The sequence below is a fragment of the Podarcis bocagei genome (assembly GCF_964188305.1).
Source record: "Podarcis bocagei genome assembly, chromosome: 13".
NCBI lineage: Eukaryota > Metazoa > Chordata > Lepidosauria > Squamata > Lacertidae > Podarcis > Podarcis bocagei.
The window spans coordinates 13,362,372-13,387,353 of record NC_138138.1 but is presented as its reverse complement, the minus strand read 5'-3'; the positions used below and the strand labels follow the sequence as shown (position 1 = coordinate 13,387,353).

Genomic DNA, 24,982 nt, shown 5'->3' with positions numbered 1-24,982 from the left:
CTTTATGGTGTTGATTTATGGGCTACTAGTAAGATGAGGCTGCATTTTAAGTTGTATTTTAAGCCATCTTTTAATTAACTGTGTTTTTTCCCAGTTACGTTTTAATATAAATTTGTATTTGGTGTTAGCTGCCCTGAGCCCGGCCCTGGCCGGGGAGGGCGGGGTATAAATAAAATTATTTGATGATGATGATGATGATGAAGTGCCATGCAATGATCTTTTTTTGTTCCCCTTCACAGCCTTGGCTGCAACTACCTTTCCAAAGACGTTGCATCCCTGCTCACCTCTCCAGAGAGATAATTTCACAGTGCCTCCTATGGGGGGCATGTTGGCAGCTTCCTCGTGTTACCTGGGTAACATTTCCCAGATAGCTATAATCTCCTGGAAGGCAGATAACGGAAGCCAATGTGGACTTTGAAGATAAGCAAGCTGTCAGTCAGAAGGTGAGGTTGACTTGACAGTTAAAAATGTTGTTGCAGCTCTTGGCAGTGGATGGGGACAATCTTGATGCAATCAGGCTACGGATTCTGCTGCTTGCTAATGAGTTCTTGTGAGGCAGTATCTGCCTTCATTATGCGGGCGTCAAACACGCAATGATGCATCTGCTTCTCGTTCCAATGGAACCAATGGCAGACAAATCCATCACCGCAAGTGCCATTTTACATTTACGAAATGGCCACTTCACATCTCTTTCTCCTTCCACAGGAAGCATTGGAGAACAGTTGCACTTGCAACCTGAAGCATAACACAATAGTCTAGGGCAGTGTTTCCCAACCGGTGTTCCGCGGCACACAAGTGTGCCGTGAGACGTTGGCTGGTGTGCCGTGGGAGGGAGGCGGGCGAGTCGGGCGGTGAGAGGCGGCGGCGGCGAGGATCCGCGTCGAGCCGGGGGCGGCTCCGCGGTGGTGGTGCCGAGGTTTCTCTCTCCATTCTCCCCTCACACACACACAGGATCAGCTGACAGGACCCAGCCAATGGGGCGGCGGCGGGGCAGCGCGTGCAAAAGGGAGGAGCGCGAGACAGCGGACGAGGAGGAGGCCGGCATGTCCGGGCAGCAGCAGCAACAACAGCAGCAGCAACTCCCGGCGACGGCTCCTCAAGCCCCGGGCAACCCTACTCCCTCACCGGCCTCGGCCGCCCTCCTGCTCCACCCGCCGCCGCCTCCCCCGCCGCCGCCGGCCACCTCGGCCCCGCCGCCGCCTCAGCTGCGCCCGCTATCGCCGCCACCACCACAACAGCCGCCGCCGCCTCAGCTGCCGCCGTCCCTCAGTCCCTCGCTTTGCTGCCTCCTCCCCCCCCACCCCCAAAGCTTGGAGGTTCCCCGGCAAGGGGGAGGAAAAAAATTTGAAAACTTTCACTTTCGTGCGTCCCTCCCGGCGTGACGCTGCGCGCTGACGTCACGGGGCTGACGTAATGGTGGTGTGCCGCGAGATTTTTTTCATCAAACAAGTGTGCCTTTGCCCAAAAAAGGTTGGGAAACACTGGTCTAGGGCAGCGCAGCCCAACTCTTCATACCAAAAGGGCTGGAGTACTTTGGCATGGCACCCGGGGGCTGCACATTGCCTTTCCATGCCCAGGGTGCTGGGGAACCTAAGAGAGATGTCTGGCTTTGGGAAGTAGGTAGAAGGACTCTAGGACTCTGTCAGAGCCTTCACTCCTTCCCAAAGCCCAGCACCTCGCTTACCTGGCTTTGGGAAGGCAGTGCGAGGGCATCAAATGTTGCCAAGGGCCACCCAAAAAGACATTGAGGGCCACATGCAGCCCTCAGCCACACATTTAATAATAATAATTATTATTATTTATTATTTATACCCCGCCCATCTGGCTGGGTTTCCCCAGCCACTCTGGGTGGCTTCCAATAAAACACTAAAATACAGTAACCTATTAAACATTAAAAGCTTCCCTAAACAGAGCTGCCTTCAGATGTCTTCTAAAAGTCTGGTAGTTGTTTTTCTCTTTGACATCTGGTGGCAGGGCATTCCACAGGGCGGGTGCCACTACCGAGAAGGCCCTCTGCCTGGTTCCCTGTAACTTGGCTTCTCACAGTGAGGGAACCGCCAGAAGGCCCGCAGAGCTGGACCTCAGTGTCTGGGCTGAACGATGGGGGTGGAGACGCTCCTTCAGGTATACTGGACCAAGGCTGTTTAGGGCTTTAAAGGTCAGCACCAACACTTTGAATTGTGCCCGGAAACATACTCACGGGAAAGCACCATTTCGTTAGTCTGCCTGGCACAAAAAGCAGGGCCTTTCCAGTCGTGGCACCCATCCAAGGAGATGGATGGGGGTGGAGATGCTCCTTCAGGTATACTAGACCGAGGCTGTTTAGGGCTCTAAAGGTCAGCACCAACACTTTAAATTGTACTCTGAAACGTACTGGGAGCCAGTGGAGGCCTTTTAAGACTGGTGTTATGTGGTCTCGGCAGCCGCTCCCAGTCACCAGTCCAGCTGCCACATTCTGGACCAACCTGGTCTGGGGCAGGATACATGACTGTGGCTTTGGTGAGGTGGGTGACTTTCATTTCTTTTAAATAAGAGGTGGGAAAACAGGGGCTCTCTAGGAAGAGTGGTATACCCCATCTTCCCTGACTGCCGGCTATGTTGACTGGAGTTGATGCGAGTCCCATATCTGAAGGGCTACAGGTGAGGAACCTGCTTAAAGGTTTGTGGTTCAAATTAGTGGTGGTGCAATGGTTAAAGAAGCAATAAACAGAGAAAAATAAATCAATGAACTTTTGCAAAGTAATTGTGTACTATTTTCCAATCACTGTTTGTACTCTGTAAGCCCCACTACATATGGCATGTTAAGGCCATCATCTAGTTAAGCAAATCTGTTGTCTTCAATGGCACCTAACTCCCAAGAAAGTGTCCACAGAGCAGCCATCTTAGTTGATCAATTAATGCTGTATTTATGTGTGTTAACGGAAAAATCCGAGGGCTCCCTTGGACAAAAACAAAGACACCAACCAGGATAACTTGGAGCAAAACAGCAGCCTGTAGGTTTGGCCTTTATTGATCTATTGCAACAGGTTGGTCCCCTCACTTGCAGGAGAGAGGAAGGACCCAGAAAAATGGTGTGCAAGCCCTTATAAAGACTTTTGAAATTGCCACCCTGTAGATAAAGACCACCCCCAGAAACATCATACATACATCACAGAAGGGGTGTAACCTAAGACCACCCCTCAGATACATCATATCTACATCACAGAAAGGAGGGATTGAGGGAGGAGTTGTGGTGGTAACCTGAGTGTCCTGTCACCTGGCTGGTTCCCCCTTTCCCCCTCCCCATGAGTACTTTCCAGGTGACAAAGGGGAGTTTGCAGTTTCCTGCCCCCAGAGGGAAGAGCTGATCATTATCCTTTGTTCCAGTCCATGCTGAATCCACTCCCATATGCAAGTTCTTTGTGATCTTGATGGTCTTCTGTCTAGGACCATCAGGGTTGGCAGCTGAGTAGGGCTCCTGTGTATGTGCTGGGATGGTGAAGGGATTATGGCTGACCAGAACCAAGCCACCCCCCTTTGATAGTCCTTGTCATATGGAGTAAAACAAAAATGGAACAGTGCAAATCCGATGTATGGTTGATTTTCTATGAATTTATAACAGAAGCGTAGCGTATGTCGTGTGTGAGTGTGTGTGAAGTTTGTACAAACTGAATGATTGGGGGTGGGGGGGTTCTGCGACATGTGCATATGGGTAAACATAATGCTCCTGAAGCAAGAAGTGCACATAAGCAATAACAGCCATAATATTTTTAAGACAGGAATGGGAAACCTGCAGTTCTGCAGGTATCCGACTCCCATCAGTCCCAAGCAACATGGGCAGTGGTCAAGGCGATATAGTCCAACAGCATCTCCAGGACCACAGGTTCCCCATTCCTGAGAAAAGACAGCTTCCACAATGCCTGCTTACCTGTACAGGGAAAGCACAAGGCAGGAACTAGGAGAGAAGCCAATAAGGGGATATGCTCCAGGCCTGTCGCTTTAAGGACTGCCAGACCTCATCCACGAAGGTTAGAGCATGAGAAGGATAGTCAGGGCAGATGTGGAGCCATCTGGAACTAAGGCTCCATTTGTGTTCTGTGGCGTTTGCCTCCTAGGTGGGTCATAAGGAAAGGGTTCAATGAGTGTGATGTGATTGGCCAGTGAGAATGCAAGGGGGAAATAAAAGTTACGAGTGGGAGGTTTTGAAAGTCAGTTGAGGTTTGGGAATTGGAGAAGGAAGAGAGAGGAATAGGCAGTGGGTTGGTCGAGTTGTATTGTGAGAGAGTGAGAGGAAGTGTTAGGTGGAGTCAGATAGATGGGGATAATCAGTTTGAAGTTGTTAGGAACTAAGATTAAGAAACTGAAAAGAAAAAAAACTAACTGAAACCATACGCTTGTTCCTGCATTTAAAAATAAACTTTATTATTTGTTTATGTTAACAACTGTCTGGACTCCGTGTCCCCCTGTGAGAAACGGGGTGGTGGCAGCGAAGAAAGCAATCACAGTGGTGGCACAGGGTCAATAGACAGTCAAACATCCAGGGGCCCTGCGTGATCGCCACATGTTCCTTTACAGTGATCTGTCTACAACAGGCACTCTCTGCTTTCAGTTATCATACTGGGCATGTCCTCACTGATCCTAGACAGCTAGCTAGACCTTCCACCTCCCAGGCCTTGGGTGGACTCTGCCACCTCAGGGGGGAAAAGTGCTTGCCATGTGACTTTAAAAAAATATAAACACATGCATTAAAAATTACATTTAAAAAACCATCTGCCTAATTAAAGCGTGCACCATTTTAGCCAACCCATCAAACTTGTTTATCAATTAAATACCACACCCCTACTCTGTAGCCTGTGTGTATGCACATAGAGATCTATTTAAAAAAGATGCTTGGGCCTAAGTGATACTGAAATTGTACAGTGCAGGCAGATTCATTGTGTTTTTGTAAGGTTGCCCCAAGGCTCTTTTGCTATAGGAGGCTTAAATGTTGTGTTGTTTCTTCAGGCTTGGATGTGGAGGGAGCAGCAATCCCAAGCATGCTTCCATGCTGGCAGAATGCAAGCTTCCTTTGCTCACATTATTTGAAAACATAAAACCGCTGGATCCAGAGCCTCAGGGTAGCTGGCAAACTTAGCAAAAACAGAATGCCAATAAAAAACTACCATGAAATATTTAAAATATTAAAACAAACAACACGCTGTAAAATATGCTTCTGAGCGAGCCCATTCTCATCCGTGGAAGTAACGAAACGAGAGTCAGCTAGCAAGCCCTTGGTGAGGACCCAGCTAGCAAGTCTTTCTTCCATCATCACTGTCCTGTCCCCTTCTAGGAAGGAGGAGGGATGTCAGGCCTCTCATTCTGCTTGGCACCTGAGCAAGTGGGAATTGTCTTTTCTGTAGATGACTTCTCCTGCTGCACAGGGTGGGCAAGCGAATGTTTGGATCTCATGGCAGTGCCTTTACCTTTAAGAACCCCATCCTCCTCTCAAGAAGGGGACCTGCTCTACACAGATCTTACATGCCAGATAAAACCTGTGCAGGAACGGAGTGGTGACTTTTCATTAAAAAAAAATCCTGCTACTTTCTTCCACCGGAACCATTTTTATTTCTTGCTGCGGTCTGTTTTGTCATAGGTTTATGGCACTCTGTACAATGTGCTGTTTTACAGTTTTAGAATTTTTTTTTTGTTCTTCTACTAAGCCATATTTGTAGGTATCGGTGAAATACAAATTCCAAAAGGGAAAATTGCAGCTCTGTCGGAACTGACTCTCACAGAAGTGTGTGAGTGAGCAAAACCTGCACCTGACTTATTTGCTTTTAGAATTGCAGAACATCGAAGGATTGCGCCAAATGCATTATGCAATGTAAAACTCTTTCAAAGCTAACTTGGGGGGGGGGATTGAAAAAGAAAATAACATGATAGGTTCTACCCCTCTTTTAACTGTAAACAAGCAAATTTTATTTATGGATCTCAGTTTGCTTGGCAATAAGAAGTGGTAAATATTCTGTTGTTTCAAAGGCACTTTTCCATACTTGTGGGAACTAAGCCAGCAAAGTTTTTTTAAAAAGGGGTGCTTTGTCCCATGGTACATGGAAGAAGTAGGCTGATCAAATATCCTAACCCAAAAATAATGGCTGGGTCTTCTGTGGATCCAGGAATATAATGATCAAAACCTGTTTGCATTTAACTTGCTAGAGAGATGCTAGATTTATTTACTTTGAGCAAAACAAATATATGACTTGGGACATACTTCCTTATGATTCCGGAGGCCCATTGAAGTGGTTTTTTTGTGTGTGCCATCTCCAGTCTGACTGTGCTTCTTATTAGAAGATGTTGCTATGCCAGTATTCCAGCATAAGTGCATCTTTGTATGTGAACACCCTACCCCATTAAACAAGCAGATAAAATACTGCCATCCTCATGAGTTAATTGAAGCTCTCAGATCCATATAACTCTTTCAAACGATTACATCTCCAAGACATGAAGAGAAAAGTCTCCCAAACAAGGCAGCAATTGGATAGTAAATAATGCATCTGCAACAGCACAGAAGAACACATTATTGCTTGGCTCACAACGGCAAAGATAGAAGTATCACAGTTTTAAGTTCTGCCTTTGGCAGGCGACGGGGTGTTTTCATGCCAACTGAAATATTTATCTCGCAAGTGAAACCACACTGTCTGTGAGGAAGCCTTTCACAAAAGTTCCACAGAAATCCTTTCCTGAAGATTCTGTGTTCAAAAGGCCGTCCTTTCACACCTGTTGCACGATGTATTCGTCAAATGCCTGGCGTTGATAGCATGCAATACTGTCCAGCATCCACTCTCGTGAGACTACAGTAGCACTGCATTGCGGTGGTATCCCTGCAATACAAGATCAATTGTGAGAATTTTAATGTCCACACTCTCTTGTTCCCCTTCTCTCTACCCAGAGGGCTCAGGAATGCACTTTCTTTCAGAGCATCTTTGATGGATGACCTTTCAAAATGCCAGACGCACAAAAACTGCAAATGACAAGGGGCAGATTGTGTGAGCGGGTTTGAACTGTCGCTGCAACATCCCTTGACATTACTTGTTAGCTATTTGTTTAGCTATCAAGCAACTTTGAGTGATAGTGTGCAGGTGTGGGTAAGGATGGGCCAAGCCCATGACCTAATCTAAGTCACTAATCCACATCCCTTGCCCTTCATATGTTGGGGAAAGAGAGGCAGGTATACGTGAGCCAGTGAAGGAGGAAAAGTTTTCTTCTCCTTCATGTAACCTTGCTGTGCCACCCTCCAAAGCCATTTTAGGAAGTACAAGCAGAAAACAAATGGGAAACTCGGAGGCTAGGGGGCGCAACCAGCTCTCACCACTACAAAACATCAGTGTGAGACTTTACAGTTGCACCAGGAAGTATCCACAAATAGGCTTGCCAGCCTACTGGCACCAAATGACTCTAGCTCTCTGGGGAACAGGATGCCTGCAGTACACAGACCCTTTCCCTGCCTGGAGCGGTCACTTGAGATCCCAGTCTGGAGAAAGTAAAACACAGGGATCTCTTCTGAGCAGTGGCAAGACAGAACACTGCTTTAGTTTCTTACCTTCCCCATGGTAAAGGTAAAGGGACCCCTGACCATTAGGTCCAGTTGTGACCCACTCTGGGGTCGCGGCACTCATCTCGCTTTATTGGCCGAGGGAGCCGGCGTACAGCTTCCGGGTCATGTGGCCAGCATGACTAAGCCGCTTCTGTCAAACCAGAGCAGCGCACGGAAACGCCGTTTACCTTCACGCCGGAGCAGTACCTATTTATCTACTTGCACTTTGACGTGCTTTCGAACTGCTAGGTTGGCAGGAGCAGGGACCGAGCAACGGGAGCTCACCCCGTCACGGGGATTCGAACCGCTGACCTTCTGATCGACAAGCCCTAGTCTCTGTGGTTTAACCCACAGCGCCACCCGTGTCCCTACCTTCCCCATATACTAGTGCAAATGAGAGAAGCCAGCACCTCTTCCCCAAACCCCTCTGTGTGTGCTACAGGGCTATGGGGGTTGGTGTTAGGCATTACTTATTACCGGCTAGTAAAGTCAAGCTAACAAATGTGAACTCCTGATCCAGAGCCTTGCACAGCTAATTCTGCTTCCCCTAGACAGTTATTCTGTCATGGCTGGTATTTATTATTCCAAACTAGTACACAATCGGACACTTTGTAACCTATGTTTATCTTGGGAGGCATGGGCAGCGCAGTAATCTCACCTTGGCAGGCAGTGTCTTCGCTCCAAGCTTCAGGCTGAACGACCACTACAGCAGTAGAGTTCTAGGGGTTGCAAGATAAAAGAGAAGAATGAGGAGGAGGTGGCATATACTGGATCAAATTTGCCTGCCTGTCTGCAGCCAGAGATACTGTTGGGACAGGTTGTTCTTCACTTTGCTGCAGCATTGCAACTTGACAGGGAATTGAGGAGAAACCTTCCTCCTACCTTCCCAACTACACAAAAATTAAGCAAATATGTTAGGAGCCTAAGACAGTGCCAGAAAAACCAGGCCTGAATAATAATAATAATAATTTATTATTTGTACCCCGCCCATCTGGCTGGGTTTCCCCAGCCACTCTGGGCGGCTTCCAACAAAGATGAAAAATACACTAAAATGTCACATATTCAAAACTTCCCTGAACAGGGCTGCCTTCAGATGTCTTCTGAATGTCAGGTAGAAGCTAAGGGCACACTGAAAACTGCACTCTCCCAACACATGCTCATGTATGCATGTCCTCTCAGCATCAAATTGTCCATAGCTCTTTGCTCAGACAGCAAGTGAGATGTCACGGTCCTATATAGTGTCAGGTGTGTGTGACTCGTGAAAAGCAAACATCAGCAGGTCACATTCTGCCACTGAACTACACATGCCTGATATACACGTTTCAGATTAAAACATTCCTGGCAGCAGCGCTAGGAAACAAACTGCCATCTGACTGATGTTTGGAGCAAAGGTGGGGAGCTTTTCTCAGGTCAGGGGTTATATTTCCTTACGACCAGGCTTTTAGGGGCTGCACAGGTGTAGCCAAAGTATGGCATGACCCCAGCTGGCGGTGGGTGCGGCTGCCCAACTCTCTCTCTCACATACTCTGCACAGTACTGAGCTAGATGCTGGTCTGACTCTGTATGCAATTAGAACCCCATACATACACCCTTGCTCAACACAGGCCATGGGTCGATAAAGTTGAATAAAAAACAAGGCAAGCCAAATTCATCAGTGCTTCAAAGGAATTAAAGGGGGCAAATGGAAATGCTCTCCCTCTGCCTGTCTTGTTTCTCACACACACTCAGATTGGCCCATTTCTCTGTACCCACAATATTAAATCCACACTTACTGTTGAATGTGAGAATAAGCGAGGTTCTTTCACAATAGAGGCACCGGACAGCTCTACCATCCACTCCAATTGTTCTAAGCAATTTCCACCCAGAGGGAAAGAGAGACACAACATCAATATGCAATGGTAGAACAGGTTACCCCAACCAACATCAGACATACACACACTCCAAGCCCCAAATAGCTCCTCACATCTGTGAGGAGATATACGGACATTTTATTTTGATCAAACTTTGGGAGATTCAGGAGTTGTTTTCCAAAGACATCACTGCCTAAATGAATCTGGAAAGGTGTGGGCTGTGACACCTTATCTTGCCATTCCTTATGACAGTGGTGGGGAACCTCCGCAGGCCAAATCAGGCCCAGCAGCTGTCTTAATCTGGCTTGTGAGGCGGTTTTGCCCCAATTCGCCACAAAGGAAGAATCAGGAACCTTAAAGTGCCCTCTCTAGCAAGGTTTGTTGTAAGCACTCATTAGCTGACTGGTGGCGACGGCAAGCTCCTTTCGGATCAGCTGCATTACAGAGTTCCCAGTCAGGTCATGCAGCTAATTCCTGCTTAAAGCAGGGTTTACAGTGATGCTGCTTGCAGCAAGTCTCATAAGGAAATGCTACCTTTGCGCCACCCCCAGCCCCCGTTTGATTTCAAACCACACAAGCAGCTTTGCTTGAATTCATGTTGGTCTCCAAAGGAAGATACTTTCATGATGTCATGATGATGGCAGGTGGCCACCTGTCAAAATCACCTGCTGGGGCTGGGGAACATCAAGATCTGGCCACTGGTCAGATCCAGTCTGCCCCCCACCCCCCGCCTGATAAAACCAGAAGCTGAATAAATTATACAGAATAAGAAAAGAGATGCAGATTAATTTGTAAAACTTATTCGGGACACAAAATCATTTTTTCCTGCGGCAAAATATGAGCAGAGCATACATTTGTCCAGCGGTCCAAAACAATGACTGATCAGGCAAGGAAATCTCAGAGTGCTGTGGTCCAGTCCCTCTTTCAACAATATTGGACAATTTCATCGGTGACTGAGCATGATCAAAGATAATAGTAATCCTGCTTCACTTTGCAAGATTCCTTGTCTTTGAACAACGAAAAGGAACTCAAGAAGAGGGATTAACAGATCAATCTATTTCTGAGCCATATCAATTTTACAGGTGTTTACTCATGTTTGTTCCATTCCATTTCTGGATTAATCTTCAGATTTATTTTTTTTAAATCCATACCAGAATTTGTATGCACTAAAATATGTATTTTATCACAAATAAATATTTAAATGTGGAATTCATCTCAGTGCATATATTTCTAAAATTACTTTAACCTGAGATACTTTTAAAAATGCCTTTTGGTACTTTTGTTGAGACAAGAACTATCACAACAGTCAGATATGTGTGACACCTGAAAGATAATTAACTTTCCAATCTGTATTTTAGTCTGAGAGGAGCAGATTAGGCCCATTTGCTTAAATGTAAACCAAACACAATTCTTCTCCATTCCCAGTAAGGATTCTCAGTGGCTTCTATTGTCTGGGTTGTTTTCAAGCTCTTATCAACCTCTCTCCCTTATCGCAATCTCCTCACCTGGGAGCATGTCAGTGAATGGCCCATAGCAGCATATTTCTAAGCCTTGGAAAAGCTGGAAAGGAAAGCAGAGGTGTCAGAAGGGGTGTACAATGAAATCCCAAACTAAGGAGCTCAATATGGGTATGAACTATGTTATAGGGGTCTACTCAGACCTGAGTATGTACAGCTAATATGATCCGAGTAGAGCTAAAAACAACACCAGGCATTTAGATAAAAGATGAGCACTTAACTAAACTCTGTCTCCATCTAAAAGTGCAGCATTTTTCTTCCCATCCCAATCAGTCTTTAGGGTGACAAGGCAATACAGAACAACAACAACAACAAAAAATACAGGCCGAACTGGCAGGCCACTACATCTTCAGGCCGGGGGTGGGAGGCAAAATAAACAATTCAGCCAAGCAGAATCAAAGCTTTGCAGCAGGATCGTAAACACAATTTGCATCAGCTCCTAATTATAACCCTCCTTCGCTCCTTGAAGAACTAGAAATTAACTTTCTCTCTATAGCAACAGGGCAACATGACTTTTTATATTCTGCCAGCCTCTTCCTTATTAGTTTTTAATAGTCAGAAGTAGTCAGAGGGTTCTGATTATAACTATTTCTCAAAAAGATAAGAGCCACCATACATGCTTATCAATGGTATTTCATTTTCATGAATTACAAAGTGTCAATCACACACTCATAGGCAAGCAGCGTTGAGCATTTCTGTAAGGGTTACTCAGGAGGGTATAATCTACCTGTTTACACTTACCTTACAGCCATAGATTCTTCATATTTCTCCCCCTTATTTACATAATTATAAACCACCCACCATTCAAAAATATTGTTGCGGTGTACAAAAATTAATAAAAACAAAACATCAAGTTAAAACAATATGTTAAATCCACGTGTAAATCTAGCATGAACAAGATCCAACAACGCTGTCCTGAAAAGCCTTGTTGAATTTTGAAAAGTATTGAAAGAGGTACAAATTGAAAGAACAAATTGTTGGCACTATCCTAATCTGCAGAGGGAGGATATTCCGAAGAGTGGGTGCCACCTTAGGAGGTGCTGGAGAGGGGCACAGTCTCAAGACATTCCTGTGAATTGTACAGGCCTGATACATATTCCCTTGTATAAGTGATAATGGTTAATGGATGCACACCTTTCCAATGGGACATTCCCTTGCTCTTTTGGGTCCTTGATGGTTTCTCCCATTGATCATGTCTCCTCTAACTTCAAAGTCCTCCTGGAAAACGACACACATGAAATGAAATGACAATGAAACTCTGGTTGGTTTGGCCAGTTCTTTAGAAGGAAAGGAATGCTTGCACTATAGAAGGTGGAACCCTCTCTGTGAAAATCGAGGCAGAAGGAGAGGGGTTTTTGGGGGGGTGGGGGCTATAGAAACAATAGCTCTCGTTGCACACTTAAAATCAAATAAAAGTTCCTTTAAAAAGGAGACACAACTGGAATGAATAACTGGATCTTCACAGAAAGCTAAACTCTGAACTGTTTACAATGTTCATTGTAAAGTAGAAGTTCAAGAGCTTCCTATTCACATGGAGGAAGCCTAAAAGGTCATTAACTGTTAATAACTCATTCTCGAATTGGCCCCCTTAAAAATCAAATTGCCTTCCTGTGGAGCGTGCGCCCCATGTTGGGAACCACAGGTCTAAACAGGTGTAAATTGCTTTAGAATCTAGACAGAATGCTTCCTTAGATTCAAATTAGAGAATGATTCACCAAAAACTGGTGTTTCAAGTACAGTAAGCCCATGTAACTTGTACGCATTCAGCTTTACGCGCACAGCAAAAAAAATTAAAGGGGTGGAAAGGAGGCAGGGGTCTGGGGAAAAATGAATTTGGAACCCTACTTGCCATTCAACCCAATGGATTTTGACTATACACGATTTTGGCTTCAGGCGCAATCCCTGGAACATAACCCCTGTGTAAGTTGTGGGAAGGCATTGTGTAATTCACACAGGTGCTGGAGGTATAATGTTGGAAATGCCCTTTCCAACATAGAACCATAGAATCGTAGTTGGAAGGGACCCAAGGGACATCTAGTGCAACCCCTGCAATGCAGGAATCTCAGCTAAAGCATGCAATAAATTATTTATAAGTATCAGCATTTACAGTGGTGCCCCGCAAGACGAATGCCTCGCAAGACGAAAAACTCGCTAGACAAAAGGGCTTTGCGTTTTTTGAGTGGCTTCGCAAGACGAATTTCCCTATGGGCTTGCTTCGCAAGACGAAACGTCTTGCGAGTTTGTTTCCTTTTTCTTAAAGCCGCTAAGCCGTTAATAGCCGCTAATAGCCGTGCTTCGCAAGACGAAAAAACCACAAGACGAAGAGACTCGCGGAACATATTAATTTCGTCTTGCGAGGCACCACTGTAAATACTGTATTTTTCACTCTATAAGACGCACTTTTCCCCTCCTAAAAAGTATGGGGAAATGTGTGTGCGTCTTATGGAGTGAATGCAGGCTGCGCAGCTATCGCTGGCTTCTTGAGTGCAGAGGGAGCGCTCCTGCCTTTTCGCTCAGGAGGCTTTGCATTGAGGCTTCCTTCTTGTTGTCCTGGCTTCTGGCTTAGCCGCACGCAGCCTCTTCCGGGCAGGGGGAGCCTTCATCCCGCTGCCCTGAAGAGGCTTTGCGCAGCTATCCCAGAAGCCAGATCCCTCTTGCTGTTCTGGCTTCTGGGATTCAGAATATTTGTTTTTCTTGTTTTCCTCCTCCAAAACATAGGTGCGTCTTATAAAGCGAAAAGTATGGTGAACAGAAGGCAAAAGGCCACCTTCGGTAGTGGCCCTTCCTCCTGCTCCCCCATTCTAAGTACTCTGCAAAATGCTCACATATAAAAACAGCAAAATAGCAGACACCAGACATACCTCATTAAGAACTCTTCTTTCCTTCAGTGACTGTACAACCCCTAGGACAGATCAGGCAGAAGCTTACTATTAATTATAATGATACAGTAAATAGCTCTTTTTAGCACCTGCCACACAATCTTTAGTTCTTACCTCAAGATACAAAAATAAAAAATAAAAAAAATAAATACTGCATCAATGTGGTGCAAAAGAGCAAGCCCATGTTTAAATAATACTGCCTGCTGGCAGTATTACTGTACACTGCTGGAAACTTTATCCTCCCCACTCCTTTGAGATTTCAAATCCATTTCCTTCACGAATACAAATGCTGAACTAACTGAAACAGTTTATGGCTTATTTCCAGGGAACAAGGGCTGGCCCTGCCAAGAGCAACTCTAGGTGGGTTGATGCTTTAAATAAATTCAAAGTGCCAAGGGGGGGGGGTGAGAATTCAATGACCTGTATGAATTAGGCAAAACTAAATCAAATTTACATCTCTTTGCTTGTTTCCCATGGTTCCTTCTTTTGGAGAAGTGCACTGAATCTCTAACTTCACAAATACAGCATCTTTTGCTTATTTCTCCTTGATTTCACCACTGTCCATATTTACTGACCACATATGCTAAAAGCGGAAAAATCACAGGATGGTGAATTCTTTGCCTAGTGCCAAACTCCACACTTGGATGATTCAAGTGGGGTGGGAAATGCAGAGCCTACACTTTACTTTGCATAAAGAGACAGACAGACTAAAAACACTGAAAAGGTGGTGTAATGGGTATGGGGTTGCTCGTGCGTAAGTTGCCGCCTCTCCTGGCTATGTGCCTTGTCAAACCTTTCTGTCTGGACAGCCCTTCACTTCGTGGCTGCCTCAGTTGCTAGCAGAATCCGTCAGTGGGCGTTTCTTAAAACTCTTCCAACATAAAAGTTGTTTGACTCCCAGTCTCCTCCTACTCTCTCTGTGTGGAAGTCTTCTGCGCAGGGAGGGCGTGGGTAGCGGAGGACCCATGCTCTCCCCGCTGGTGTCCAGTGAAGAGTCCTGAAGCCCTCTCGCCAATTCCATCTGCCCCCCTTTATCCCTGGTGTAACGTTGATTTGCTTCCCCCTCTGCTGAACTGCCTCTCTCCCTGCTTGGCCCTTCTCCAGCATCATTTGAGAGCCTCCCCTCCGCCTCAGGCTCCGATGTCAGTTCCCTGACAGGTGGCTTATGTTTTGGGGCCAAGCTAGATAAAATGTGGGCAAATTCAAAACATGCAGTCCTCCAGAGGTTGTTGGACTCCATAGATGCGGCCAATGGTCAGGGATGACAGGAGTTGGCAACCCAACAATTTCTGGAGGGCCACAGGGGCAAAGATACCAGAAGCTTTATGGCACTTGTATGTTTCCACCCTCCCTCAGCCACATCATGCAAACAGCAGGCTGGGGTGGGGGTGGGGGCAGAAATTTAGATTAGGAAAACAATTCCTGTGGTGTGGAGAAAGATTGCCGCTGCTCCCCCATTTGGCCTCCCAATGTTGGCTTTGAACTTTAAAAATCCCTCAAAAATGTGGGACATCGTCAAATGTTTCATCTAGTTTTGATTTTGCATCCTAAACATTAAATTCCCTGTGGAACACCCTGTCCTGAGTGTACCGATAGCCGTTGAACTTTGCAAGAGTGCGAGGGGAGAGAATAGAGATATTTCAATGAATGTTCACACTTACAATGGTAGCTCACCACCCACTTCCGTCCAGCAATACCTAGGAAATATTTCAGGGTCCGCTCGCAAACCAGATCCTCATCTGAAGATTAAGCAGAGAAAGGAAAAATATATGAAAATAACAACAAGAGATGTGGAAAAATAATAAGAAAGGACTGGATAGTACTGTGAACATCATAAGGTTAGATCTGTGGACATTAAAACAGCAGTAAGAAGCAAGAAGTTCATTGGATCCCTTCGGAACTTGAAATATGGGTACCCCCAACAAAAACTTAAAATTCGGCTGTGTAATTTGGAATTTATGTAATTTGGTTTGATTTGATGTGATTGGTTGGTTAATAAAAAAATATTCTTAAAAAAAGGAAGATTAAGCAGAGAGAGCTCAATTAGTGCTTAGGCCCGGCCCTGCCTTTGGAAACCTTGTAAGAAGCTTCTGCAAGAGAGGGACTGTGAGCAACACCGTGGGAGCAGTGTTTCTAGGACTAAGGTGAAACCGTGAAGCTCCCTTGTTAATTTTGCTATTGGATGCTGCTTGTTGTTTAAGTAATCTTGTTCTATTTATAGTACTGAAATGTGGTGGGTTGTATGGCATGTTATTATATTTGCTATTGTTTTGCTACGTTATCATGAAACTGTTTTTGTAGTGTTTGTTTGAAATGCATACCTGTTTTCTTCGTTGTAAGCTGTTTTGAGCAGGATCTCTTTTGAGGAAAAGTGGCATACAAATAAAATTATTTAGGCATCCCCAAGGGCATGGGGGCAGGTCCAATGGGATTTTTGAAAATGATTTTTCCTTTAACAGCAGATCCTCGTGCTCAGTAGTACCTTCAAAAGATTGCTAGGTGACAGGGGAAGGGGTGCCAGAGGGAGGGAAGATGGCAGGTGTAATCAGGGGCCCAATTCTTTGGATCATGCCCAAGTAGTCTGACAGGCAAGAAACCCTTAGAAAGTTCTGCCAGGTACCTGCCAGGATGCTGTGCAGATTCACAGGATGCATCAAGCAGGCTATAGCACCTTTCAAGATCTAAACTGCTTTTTGGAAAGCAGAGGAGGGACATTAGTCTCTCTCTTTTTGTTTTCCAGGAATTACCTGGTGGATCCATTACTATCACCTTCTCAGTGGTGATACAAAACCAAATCATGTGCCAAGGAAAGCTAGCCTTGGCAATCTGAAAAAATGAAGAAATAAAACAGCATGCGCGTTTGTTTTTGAGACATAATGTATTTTGTTAGCCACAGGATAAGACAAGAAACTATACTACTAGAAAGCTGCTCAGCTTATTTTCCTATCCATGAATTTCCTATAACTTGTCTGCATTTGCAGTTTATCTCTGCAAGCCACGTGGGATAGAAACTTGCATTTAATAATAATAATAACAACCACCACCACCTAAAAAGCTGAATTACCAAAGCAAAGAGTATGCAGTCCTCTCTATCTACAAGGAACAGGAAGCAAAACTATAGCAGCAAAGGTCAAGTTTGGATTTTGACTCAGAACTCTCAAAGCCCCATTCAACACTTCCTCAAAATTGCCGTGCTAGCTCAGGCCAGGGGACATCTAATACAGAATTCTGTGTTCAACAGTGGCTAGCCACATGTATCTGGGAAGCTCAGTATTTGGTAATCAGAAAAAAACATCTCTGAGCTTGTGAGTTTCAATAAGCAATCACAATTAACAGTTGTTGGTTCTCTTCATGCAATTATTAAATTGAACTCTGGCAGTCTTGACGGCATACCTACCTATTCATCCACTTTATGTGGCAATGCAGATGGGAAAGTTCTCCTCTGGGTTCTCAACTCACCTGTTTTCATTACTACATGAGTTGTTTCATAAGAAATCTTATTAGACCAAGTGCTCTCATTTTTCCTGGCAAACATCTGTACTAGTCGCTAGAAAGAAAGCAAATATTGGAGTTAGAAATTATTGATTTTATCAACACATTAGATATTGCTGTCTTTCCCAATAGAGCCTCTAAGAACTTTTAAGAACGTACACCCTCCTTTTCCGTATCAATGTCCAAGGTAGCTTACAACATTAAAACAACCACAGTAAAACTATAATTAAAACTAAGATTACAGTGGTGTCTCACAAGACGAAATTAATCCATTCCGCGAGTCTCTTCGTCTAGCGGTTTTTTCATCTTGCGACGCAACCCTATTAGCGGCTTAGCGGATTAGTGCTATTAGCGGTTTAGCGGCTATTAAAGGCTTAGCGGATTAGCGGCTAAAAGGCTATTAGCGGCTTAGAAAAAGGGGGGGAGCGAAAAAAAATCGGAACACTCACAAGACGTTTTTGTCTTGCAAAGCAAGCCCATAGGGAAAATCGTCTTGCGAAGCAGCTCAAAAACGGAAAACCTTCGTCTAGCAGGTTTTCCGTCTTGCGAGGCATTCGTCTTGTGGGGCACCACTGTACCTAGACTCTGTGCCATGACTGCTACTTGGGCAACCAGGTTCATGGCCAGATCTAGAAGTACCCTCACACTATAAACCTGACTTTTCAAGGAGAGTGCTACCCAGTTCATGAGAGATTGAGCTGCTCTTCCCAGATCAGAAGTCCTATGGATCAGAGTCGCCTCTCTGTTGTTCGGATTAAGCTTCTATTAGTATCTCTCTCAACCATATTCACATATAAATAAATGATAAATAATTTTTTATTTATACCCGCCCTTCCCGGTTCAGGAAACTGGGCTCAGGGCGGCTAACAACAAATTTAAAACACTTTTTTGTAGAAGCAGCATAAAATACAGTATAAAAACATGAATAACAATAAAATTCAAAGTTCAAAAAATCAATTTGGAGGTAATCCATCTAATAAGCATTAGATAGTCACCAGGGCTAGCTGCCTGAATTAGTCCTACTTGGGCCAGCGAGGAGGCCAGGGGAAAATTAGCTGTGGGGTCTCAGAGCGGGTAATCTTCATAAAAGGGGAGGGAAGAGAAGGGAAATAAAAGATCAGGCTGAATTCAAATTAAAGGCCAGTCGGAATAGCTCTCTCTTACAGGCCCGACAGAAGGAGGTTAAATCCTGAAGGGCCCTAGTCTCATGGGACAGAGCATTCCACCAGGTCAGAGCCATCACTGAAAAGGCCCTGGTCCTGGTGGAGGATAGTCTGACTTCCTTAGGGCCTGGGACCTCTAAACTATGGTTATTCATGGACCTTAAGGTCCTCTGCGGGGCATACCAGGACAGGCGGTCCTATTACTGACTACAGGCCATTGTTTAGAACAACATTGGGGAACCTGTGACCCCTCAGGTATGGTTAGACAACAGCTTTCATCATCCCTGACGCTTGACCATGATGGATGGGGCTGTTGGGTGGGGTCCAACAATACCTGGGGAGGGACAGTCTACCCATTCCTGGTATGTAACTACAACAGTCCCCCTGGAATGTGGTGGAATGGGGGAGGGGGGAAATGGAAAGGGAGAGACTACTCAGTACCGTCCATATATTGGTGACATCACTTCCAAAACATCTCCAGCAGTTTCATGTCAATGTTAAATAGCATAGGGGACAAGATGGAACCCTAATGTCAGAATGATATGCATCTAGGTCAGGCTTCCTCAACCTCAGCCCTCCAGATGTTTTGGGGCTACAACTCCCATGATCCCTAGCTAGCAGGATCAGTGGTCAGGGATGATGGGAATTGTAGTCTCAAAACATCTGGAGGGCCGAGGCTGAGGAAGCCTGATCTAGATAATCCATATTGTCTGGGAAAGCTGAAGTTGAGATTCTACTGTGTACTCAAGAATGCTGCTGAAGAATGGAACATTAGAGACTGGCCAGAAATTATTGAATAAAGTGAGATTAAGCACTTTAAAAAATAAAGGTCTCACTAATGTCTCTTTCAGTAGTTGGTTCTTGGAAATGACACTCTCCCATAAGTTTACCACTCTCATTACCCAGGTAGGCCACTTCTGTTGGACCTAATAAAAAGTATTAAGCTACTCTTTCATAGTAGAAGTAGTGGCAATTCCCTTCTCTAAAACAAGGAAAGAAAACCCAAAAGCCCTGTTTACTACAGCAATTTTAGATTGGAGTCTAAAAGTTTTACATAACTTTTCTGTACTGCCAAAGCTGGCTAAGAAATATTTTGATTATGGCTTCTTTAACTATCAATTTCTTTTACAGACCTGCTACAAAATAAGAATGGACTGAGAGTTTGTCAATAGTATTTCTCAAAGCAGGCTGCGTGGTCTCTCAGCAACAGGTCCTAGATATAAATTCCATGGTTTTGAGTAGTTTCTTAGATGGAAACTGAGAAAGATCAGGATTTGAATTGCAGCCTCTAGGCCTTGCTCTGTAATATGAATCATACTGATTTTACCATTGAAGGAGTGCTTACCAACTCGCCCTGGTTCAGACCCGAGGCCACCAGAGACATATTCTTCTTGCTTGTCACAAATGGCCTCTCTGAATTCCCTTTGCTTGTGCTACAATGTGTGATTCGTGACAAGGGGCAGACTGGACTTCCTTGTGCACTATGCCTCAATGCACTTTGTCTTCCTGAACCATGTGTGGCAGCAGGAGGCCCCATTGCTGTCTCTGTGGCCAAAGGGCTGGAAATCTGCTCTTTAGACGTTGAGGACCCTGGAGTCCCTTGCATGTTTCTCACAGGGGTAGAAAAGGCACCTTGGAGGCTTTCTTTACTTTCAGAACTCAAATCTGCTTTGCTTCCTGAAAAAGAAGAAAATATACCCATTAGAAAAGCATTTCCTTCCATTTTTGGAATGGATTAAAGATCCATCATTTAATTTTAATTTTTACTGTAAAATTAATGAATCTTAAAATGATGTTGGACTGAAAAGAAGTGGTTTTGGTAATAAGGTTAATAAGAATAGGTAATTATAGATAGTTATACGGATGTAAATGTATAGTTATAATAGGTTAAGTATAGAGCAAAGTCAAATGAAAGAGGGTAAGGATTTGCTGAAAAGACTTGGAAAACGGGAATACAAAAGGGGAGGTGTGAGGAGGTCAAGGAAATAAGCAAATGAAATCAAAGATGCTGAAAAATGGATTTATCCTTTTTTAAAATATCTTTTTTCCCCTTCTTTTTTCTATTTCCTTTTTTCTTTCTTTCTAAGTTGCCTTTTTGTCAACTTTCTTGTTAGCTTGTGTTTGTTAGTCTTTGTTTTTTCTTTATGTGTAATTTTTTGTATAATCTCAATAAATATTAAATAAAAAAAAATAAAGATCCATCATTTAGACCAGTCATTATCAGCCTAACATACTTCCAAGGTCCCATGGATGCCAGAAGTACACTTCCTTTCTTATCATACCTAAATTTACTGCAAAGCTTTCAGAATATGAAATATTATCATGCAGTATTAGCTGACAGTTTGTATTGTCTAGGTATTTATGAATTTTTTAGAGCATAAGTGCCTGCATTTTATTTTAAGAAACACAAATATACCAAGCATTATAGAGGAGCTGCAAGCAAAGCTTTATTATATGTACAGATAGGTAGCCGTGTTGGTCTGCCATAGTCAAAATAAAAAAATTCCTTCCAGTAGCACCTTAAAGACCAACTAAGTTAGTTCTTGGTATGAGCTTTCGTGTGCATGCACACTTCTTCAGATACCAAGAAGAAGTGTGCATGCACACGAAAGCTCATACCAAGAACTAACTTAGTTGGTCTTTAAGGTGCTACTGGAAGGAATTTCTTTATTATATGGTCATCAGAAATAGTATGCAGACCTCAACATTATCTTACAGAAACTTAAGAAGCTTTAGAGAAAAAGCTCAGAAAATAAATGTTCTTAAATGCAATTTAAGGAACAGCAATATATTCTCTACATTCTATTCCTGATGGTTTCACCCTTGAGGAGTTAAAATGTTTGTGAACATTCTTGGCAGCTCTGCAGAAGGCTGAGTGGGTGGAAGGGAGCCTGCACATGTCTGTCACTGATGGACATGTTTTAACCCTATTATATACTTATCATTATCACTGATTTCTTAATTGCCTTATAGACAACCACTCCCAGGGTGAAAACATTGAGAATAAAGAAGAAAGTTAAACACAGAGAAACGAACAAATACATTAACAACAAAAGTGAAACCATACAAAGTAGACACCCCTGGTAAAAACCCATTTATCCAGCCAGCAAAGCCTGTCGGAAAATGCAGATAGTGGGCATCTGCTGGATCCCAACAGGAAATATATTATAAAATATATTACACAGAAACAGGGGCAGCCATACTAAAAGAAAGCCTTGCTCTGGGTTACTGAGGAATAGGCTTCTGAGATCTTTGGAACTTTTACAGAGAAACTCTCCCACAGCTATTTATGAAGTGTATAAGGGTGAATAAGAGATAGGATACTCTGTTTTTAGGTGAGTTGGTCTAAATTCTAGACCAATGCCTCAACCCTCCAGGTTTGGGGGGGGGAATGTTAGTGACACAGTTCTCAGCCAGTAACTTGAAGTGACGTCAGTCTCTAAAGCAGCTTTAGTATTTTGCTGATTTATTCTGAAATATTAATCATAAAATGTAGAACCGTATTAGTTCCTGACTCTGGAGAGTAGCTGCATCTTTAACGGTCTATAAAACACTCACAGTCCTGCATCAGTATATAATACACTACCGACTCAATACTCAAATTATACTTTGAATATTCAATCACATTGGAAAAAACACAAGGTGTCAAGTGATGCGTTTGGTGGAACTAATGATAAAACAGAAGAAACATGGAAAGAGCAGAACAGGCCTGAGGCAACATTCTCTTCACTACTCTTTTTTTTAAAGCTTCTTATTTATGGTGTCTCAAAAGAGCTTTAATATATCTCTTCTCCCCAGAAAGTGATTAGAAAGAGGCAAAAGGTTTTTTTTTAATAGCCAGGAGAGACGCTGTAATTTGTAATCAAGCCATCAATAAATGTAATCAGGTTGAAGCTTTTATGAGGCGCCCCAAAATACTTTATACTGGCCTGAAAGCCCAAACAAGGGCTCTGTTAATTAAGTTGTCTTCAGTCTGTTTCCGAGCCCAGAGGAAGCTAATTAATCGATTTCACCGACTTAAAACTCAAACGTGCTATTTATAGCTATCTAAGGATTTGGCTTTGATTGGATTTGAAATTGCTGCAAAAACATTCGCCTGCAAACCAGTTCCATCAGGAACAGCATATTATTCTCACACTAGATAAGGTTCTGTTTATGTCTAAACGCAGTGGGCTTCTAAACCCAGAAAGACTGTCCCTAGAATCACTGGGGGATTGGGATGAAAATAAACTAGAAAAGCACAGCTGACTCATGACTGCCATTCTAGAAGTTGCTAATCACTTTCGCGATTTATGTTAAAGATACTGGGTGGTATTCAGTTCAGTTTTACTCAGAGTTGTTGTTGTTGGGGTTTTTTGGCATCCATCTGTCTCGAGAGAAAATGGAGTGTTCCCTCCAGGGGTGAAGCCAAACCTCTTCATTAGTTTGGCTAAGCCTGGGTGGTGTGTATAAAGGTCCTTTGGCTGGCCAGACAACGTCCCTCCTCTCAGCCTCACTGATGTGGTCCAAAGGAAAGAAGAGCAATACATTTGCCACAGCTTGGATGCAGGGGTTGCTGAAGGAGGCACCAAGTACAAGGTACAAGGCACCAACCGTGTTACGGGTTTTACTCCTTAGCGTTTTCTTCTCCCAAGGATACCCCACAGGACATCAGAGGTTTCGGATCAGAGTTTTCCTTCTCCTAGATGGGCTACCTTCCCTTTTTTAAAAAAATAGATATTTATTGAGAATTTTCCATTAAGAAAAAAACAAAAAGAAAAAACAAAAAACATATAGTTTACGATCCTTATTTTCTATAACATATTTCCTTGACTTCCCCACACCTCCCCTTCTTATATTCCAATTCAAATTGTTAATTCAGCAAGTTCTTATCCCCAATTTTTTAACCTTTTTATATTTAGTTCAATTTAAAAAACCAATTTTAAACATCAGTGCTCATTCTTAAATCCTTTTCCTAAAGTCGACCCAAATTCCCTTCCACGAATTCCCCACTTTTCATATTAATAACAAAACAGAATAAAAAGAAAAAAGACGGGTTATAATTATACCCTTTGGATCCCCAAACCCCACCCCGATGGGCTACCTTCCCAGGCTGAGCCCCACCTGCCCCCTCGCTTCCCTCTATAGCATGTGCAAAAATCACCTTCCTGACCACTGGACCCACTATTGGCTTCAACTGCTCAGTCCACCTGTCTTTGCATGCAGGGGAAGTACCTAACTAACCCAGGGTTTGAGACCCTAACCTGGTTTAGTCGGCCAGTCGATGAAGTTTCCTGGAGGGTGGCCACTGTTGTTTGTTGACAGCTTCTAGGAGCCACAGGGGAGAGCTGAGTGCAGGGTGGGGACCAAAGGTGGACAAACTGCCCCAGGAGGAGCATGTGTTCCTCACCAGAGGTACTACCCTCGCCTAACAACCCATACATCCACTGAAATTAATGAATAGGATTAAGTGAGGTCCATTAACTACTCTGAATAAAAGTTGAACACCACCAATTTTGTCAAAGGTTGAAAAGTAAATCCCACAAATTGTTCCTACAAACTCATAGCTGTCCTTCACACTCAAAAGCTGTCCTTTTTTTTAAAGGGAAATTCCCTTATTCCGAATAGGATTCCTCGCAAGAAAAGGGGAAAATTGAAAGCTGTGCAAACAGCCGTGGGGAGCACAGACCTTGAACTGTGTTCAAGACAGTTCTAGATAGCCTTGCAGATGAATCTACAAAATCTGCCAGCCCACAAAAACTTTCACCAGCATGACTGGTCACACATAACAAAATCACCTGTTGCATATCAAGAGCATGAATTAGATAAAGGAACAGCTCCTCCAGTTTACAGAAACAGCCATGTCCGGTCAGCTGGAAAATATTCTTATTTGCCATTAAGTGAGAAGGCAAATTAACATTTACAAGCCTGAGCTAGTTGAATGTCTGGGGGTAGGTGGGGAGTTAATTAATCAACTTTCTCCCTTATTGTAGTATTAGGAAAAGCCCACCCTACTCCCAATTTCCTTCATGAATTTGTCCAATCTGCTTTTAAAGCCATCCACGCTGGTGGCCTTTACTGCCGTCTGTGTGAGTTTCATAGTTTAACTATATGTTGTGTGAAAAAGTACTTTATTTTAACTATCCTGAATCTTCCCATGGAGTTTGCTTTTTCCACAGCTGCTGTACACTGGATCGACATCTTCATCAAGCTATCCACTACAACCCCAACGTTAGCTTCTTGTTGTGTGATGCTCTTTCAAAGCAAAGCAATGACAAGTTTTGAATCTTTGTCCTGATTTGAGTCCTCATTGGCTATTATGTGGGAGCTCACACCGTCGCAAGGATTTGAACTGCGGACCTTCTGATCAGCAAGCCCTAGACTCTGTGGTTTAACCCACAGCGCCACCCACGTCCCATATTTGCAAATAGGGGATTGAAAAATGCAAATAGATCAGACGTGCAAAGATGAGCATACTCTACAGAATCACTGGCACTGAATGCAGATCGCAATACCCTTTGGCAGTCAGCTCATTAAGGTGACAGTTACT

General features: G+C 43.9%; 1 protein-coding gene across 1 annotated transcript in view; it reads right to left on the bottom strand.

Moving 5' to 3' along the window:
* Positions 1 to 5,913: 5,913 nt before the first annotated feature.
* BRCA1 (BRCA1 DNA repair associated) overlaps positions 5,914 to 24,982 on the bottom strand; it is a 51,349-nt gene continuing 32,280 nt past the window's right edge. Inside the window, exons 13-21 of the mRNA XM_081166044.1 lie at positions 19,799 to 20,130; positions 17,258 to 17,345; positions 15,460 to 15,537; positions 13,781 to 13,821; positions 12,054 to 12,137; positions 10,908 to 10,962; positions 9,325 to 9,398; positions 8,211 to 8,271; positions 5,914 to 6,839 (exon numbers count right to left, since the gene is read on the bottom strand). Coding sequence (XP_081022170.1) covers positions 6,730 to 6,839; positions 8,211 to 8,271; positions 9,325 to 9,398; positions 10,908 to 10,962; positions 12,054 to 12,137; positions 13,781 to 13,821; positions 15,460 to 15,537; positions 17,258 to 17,345; positions 19,799 to 20,130 — 923 coding nt within the window. The 3' untranslated portion in view covers positions 5,914 to 6,729. The remainder of the gene's footprint in view (positions 6,840 to 8,210; positions 8,272 to 9,324; positions 9,399 to 10,907; positions 10,963 to 12,053; positions 12,138 to 13,780; positions 13,822 to 15,459; positions 15,538 to 17,257; positions 17,346 to 19,798; positions 20,131 to 24,982) is intronic.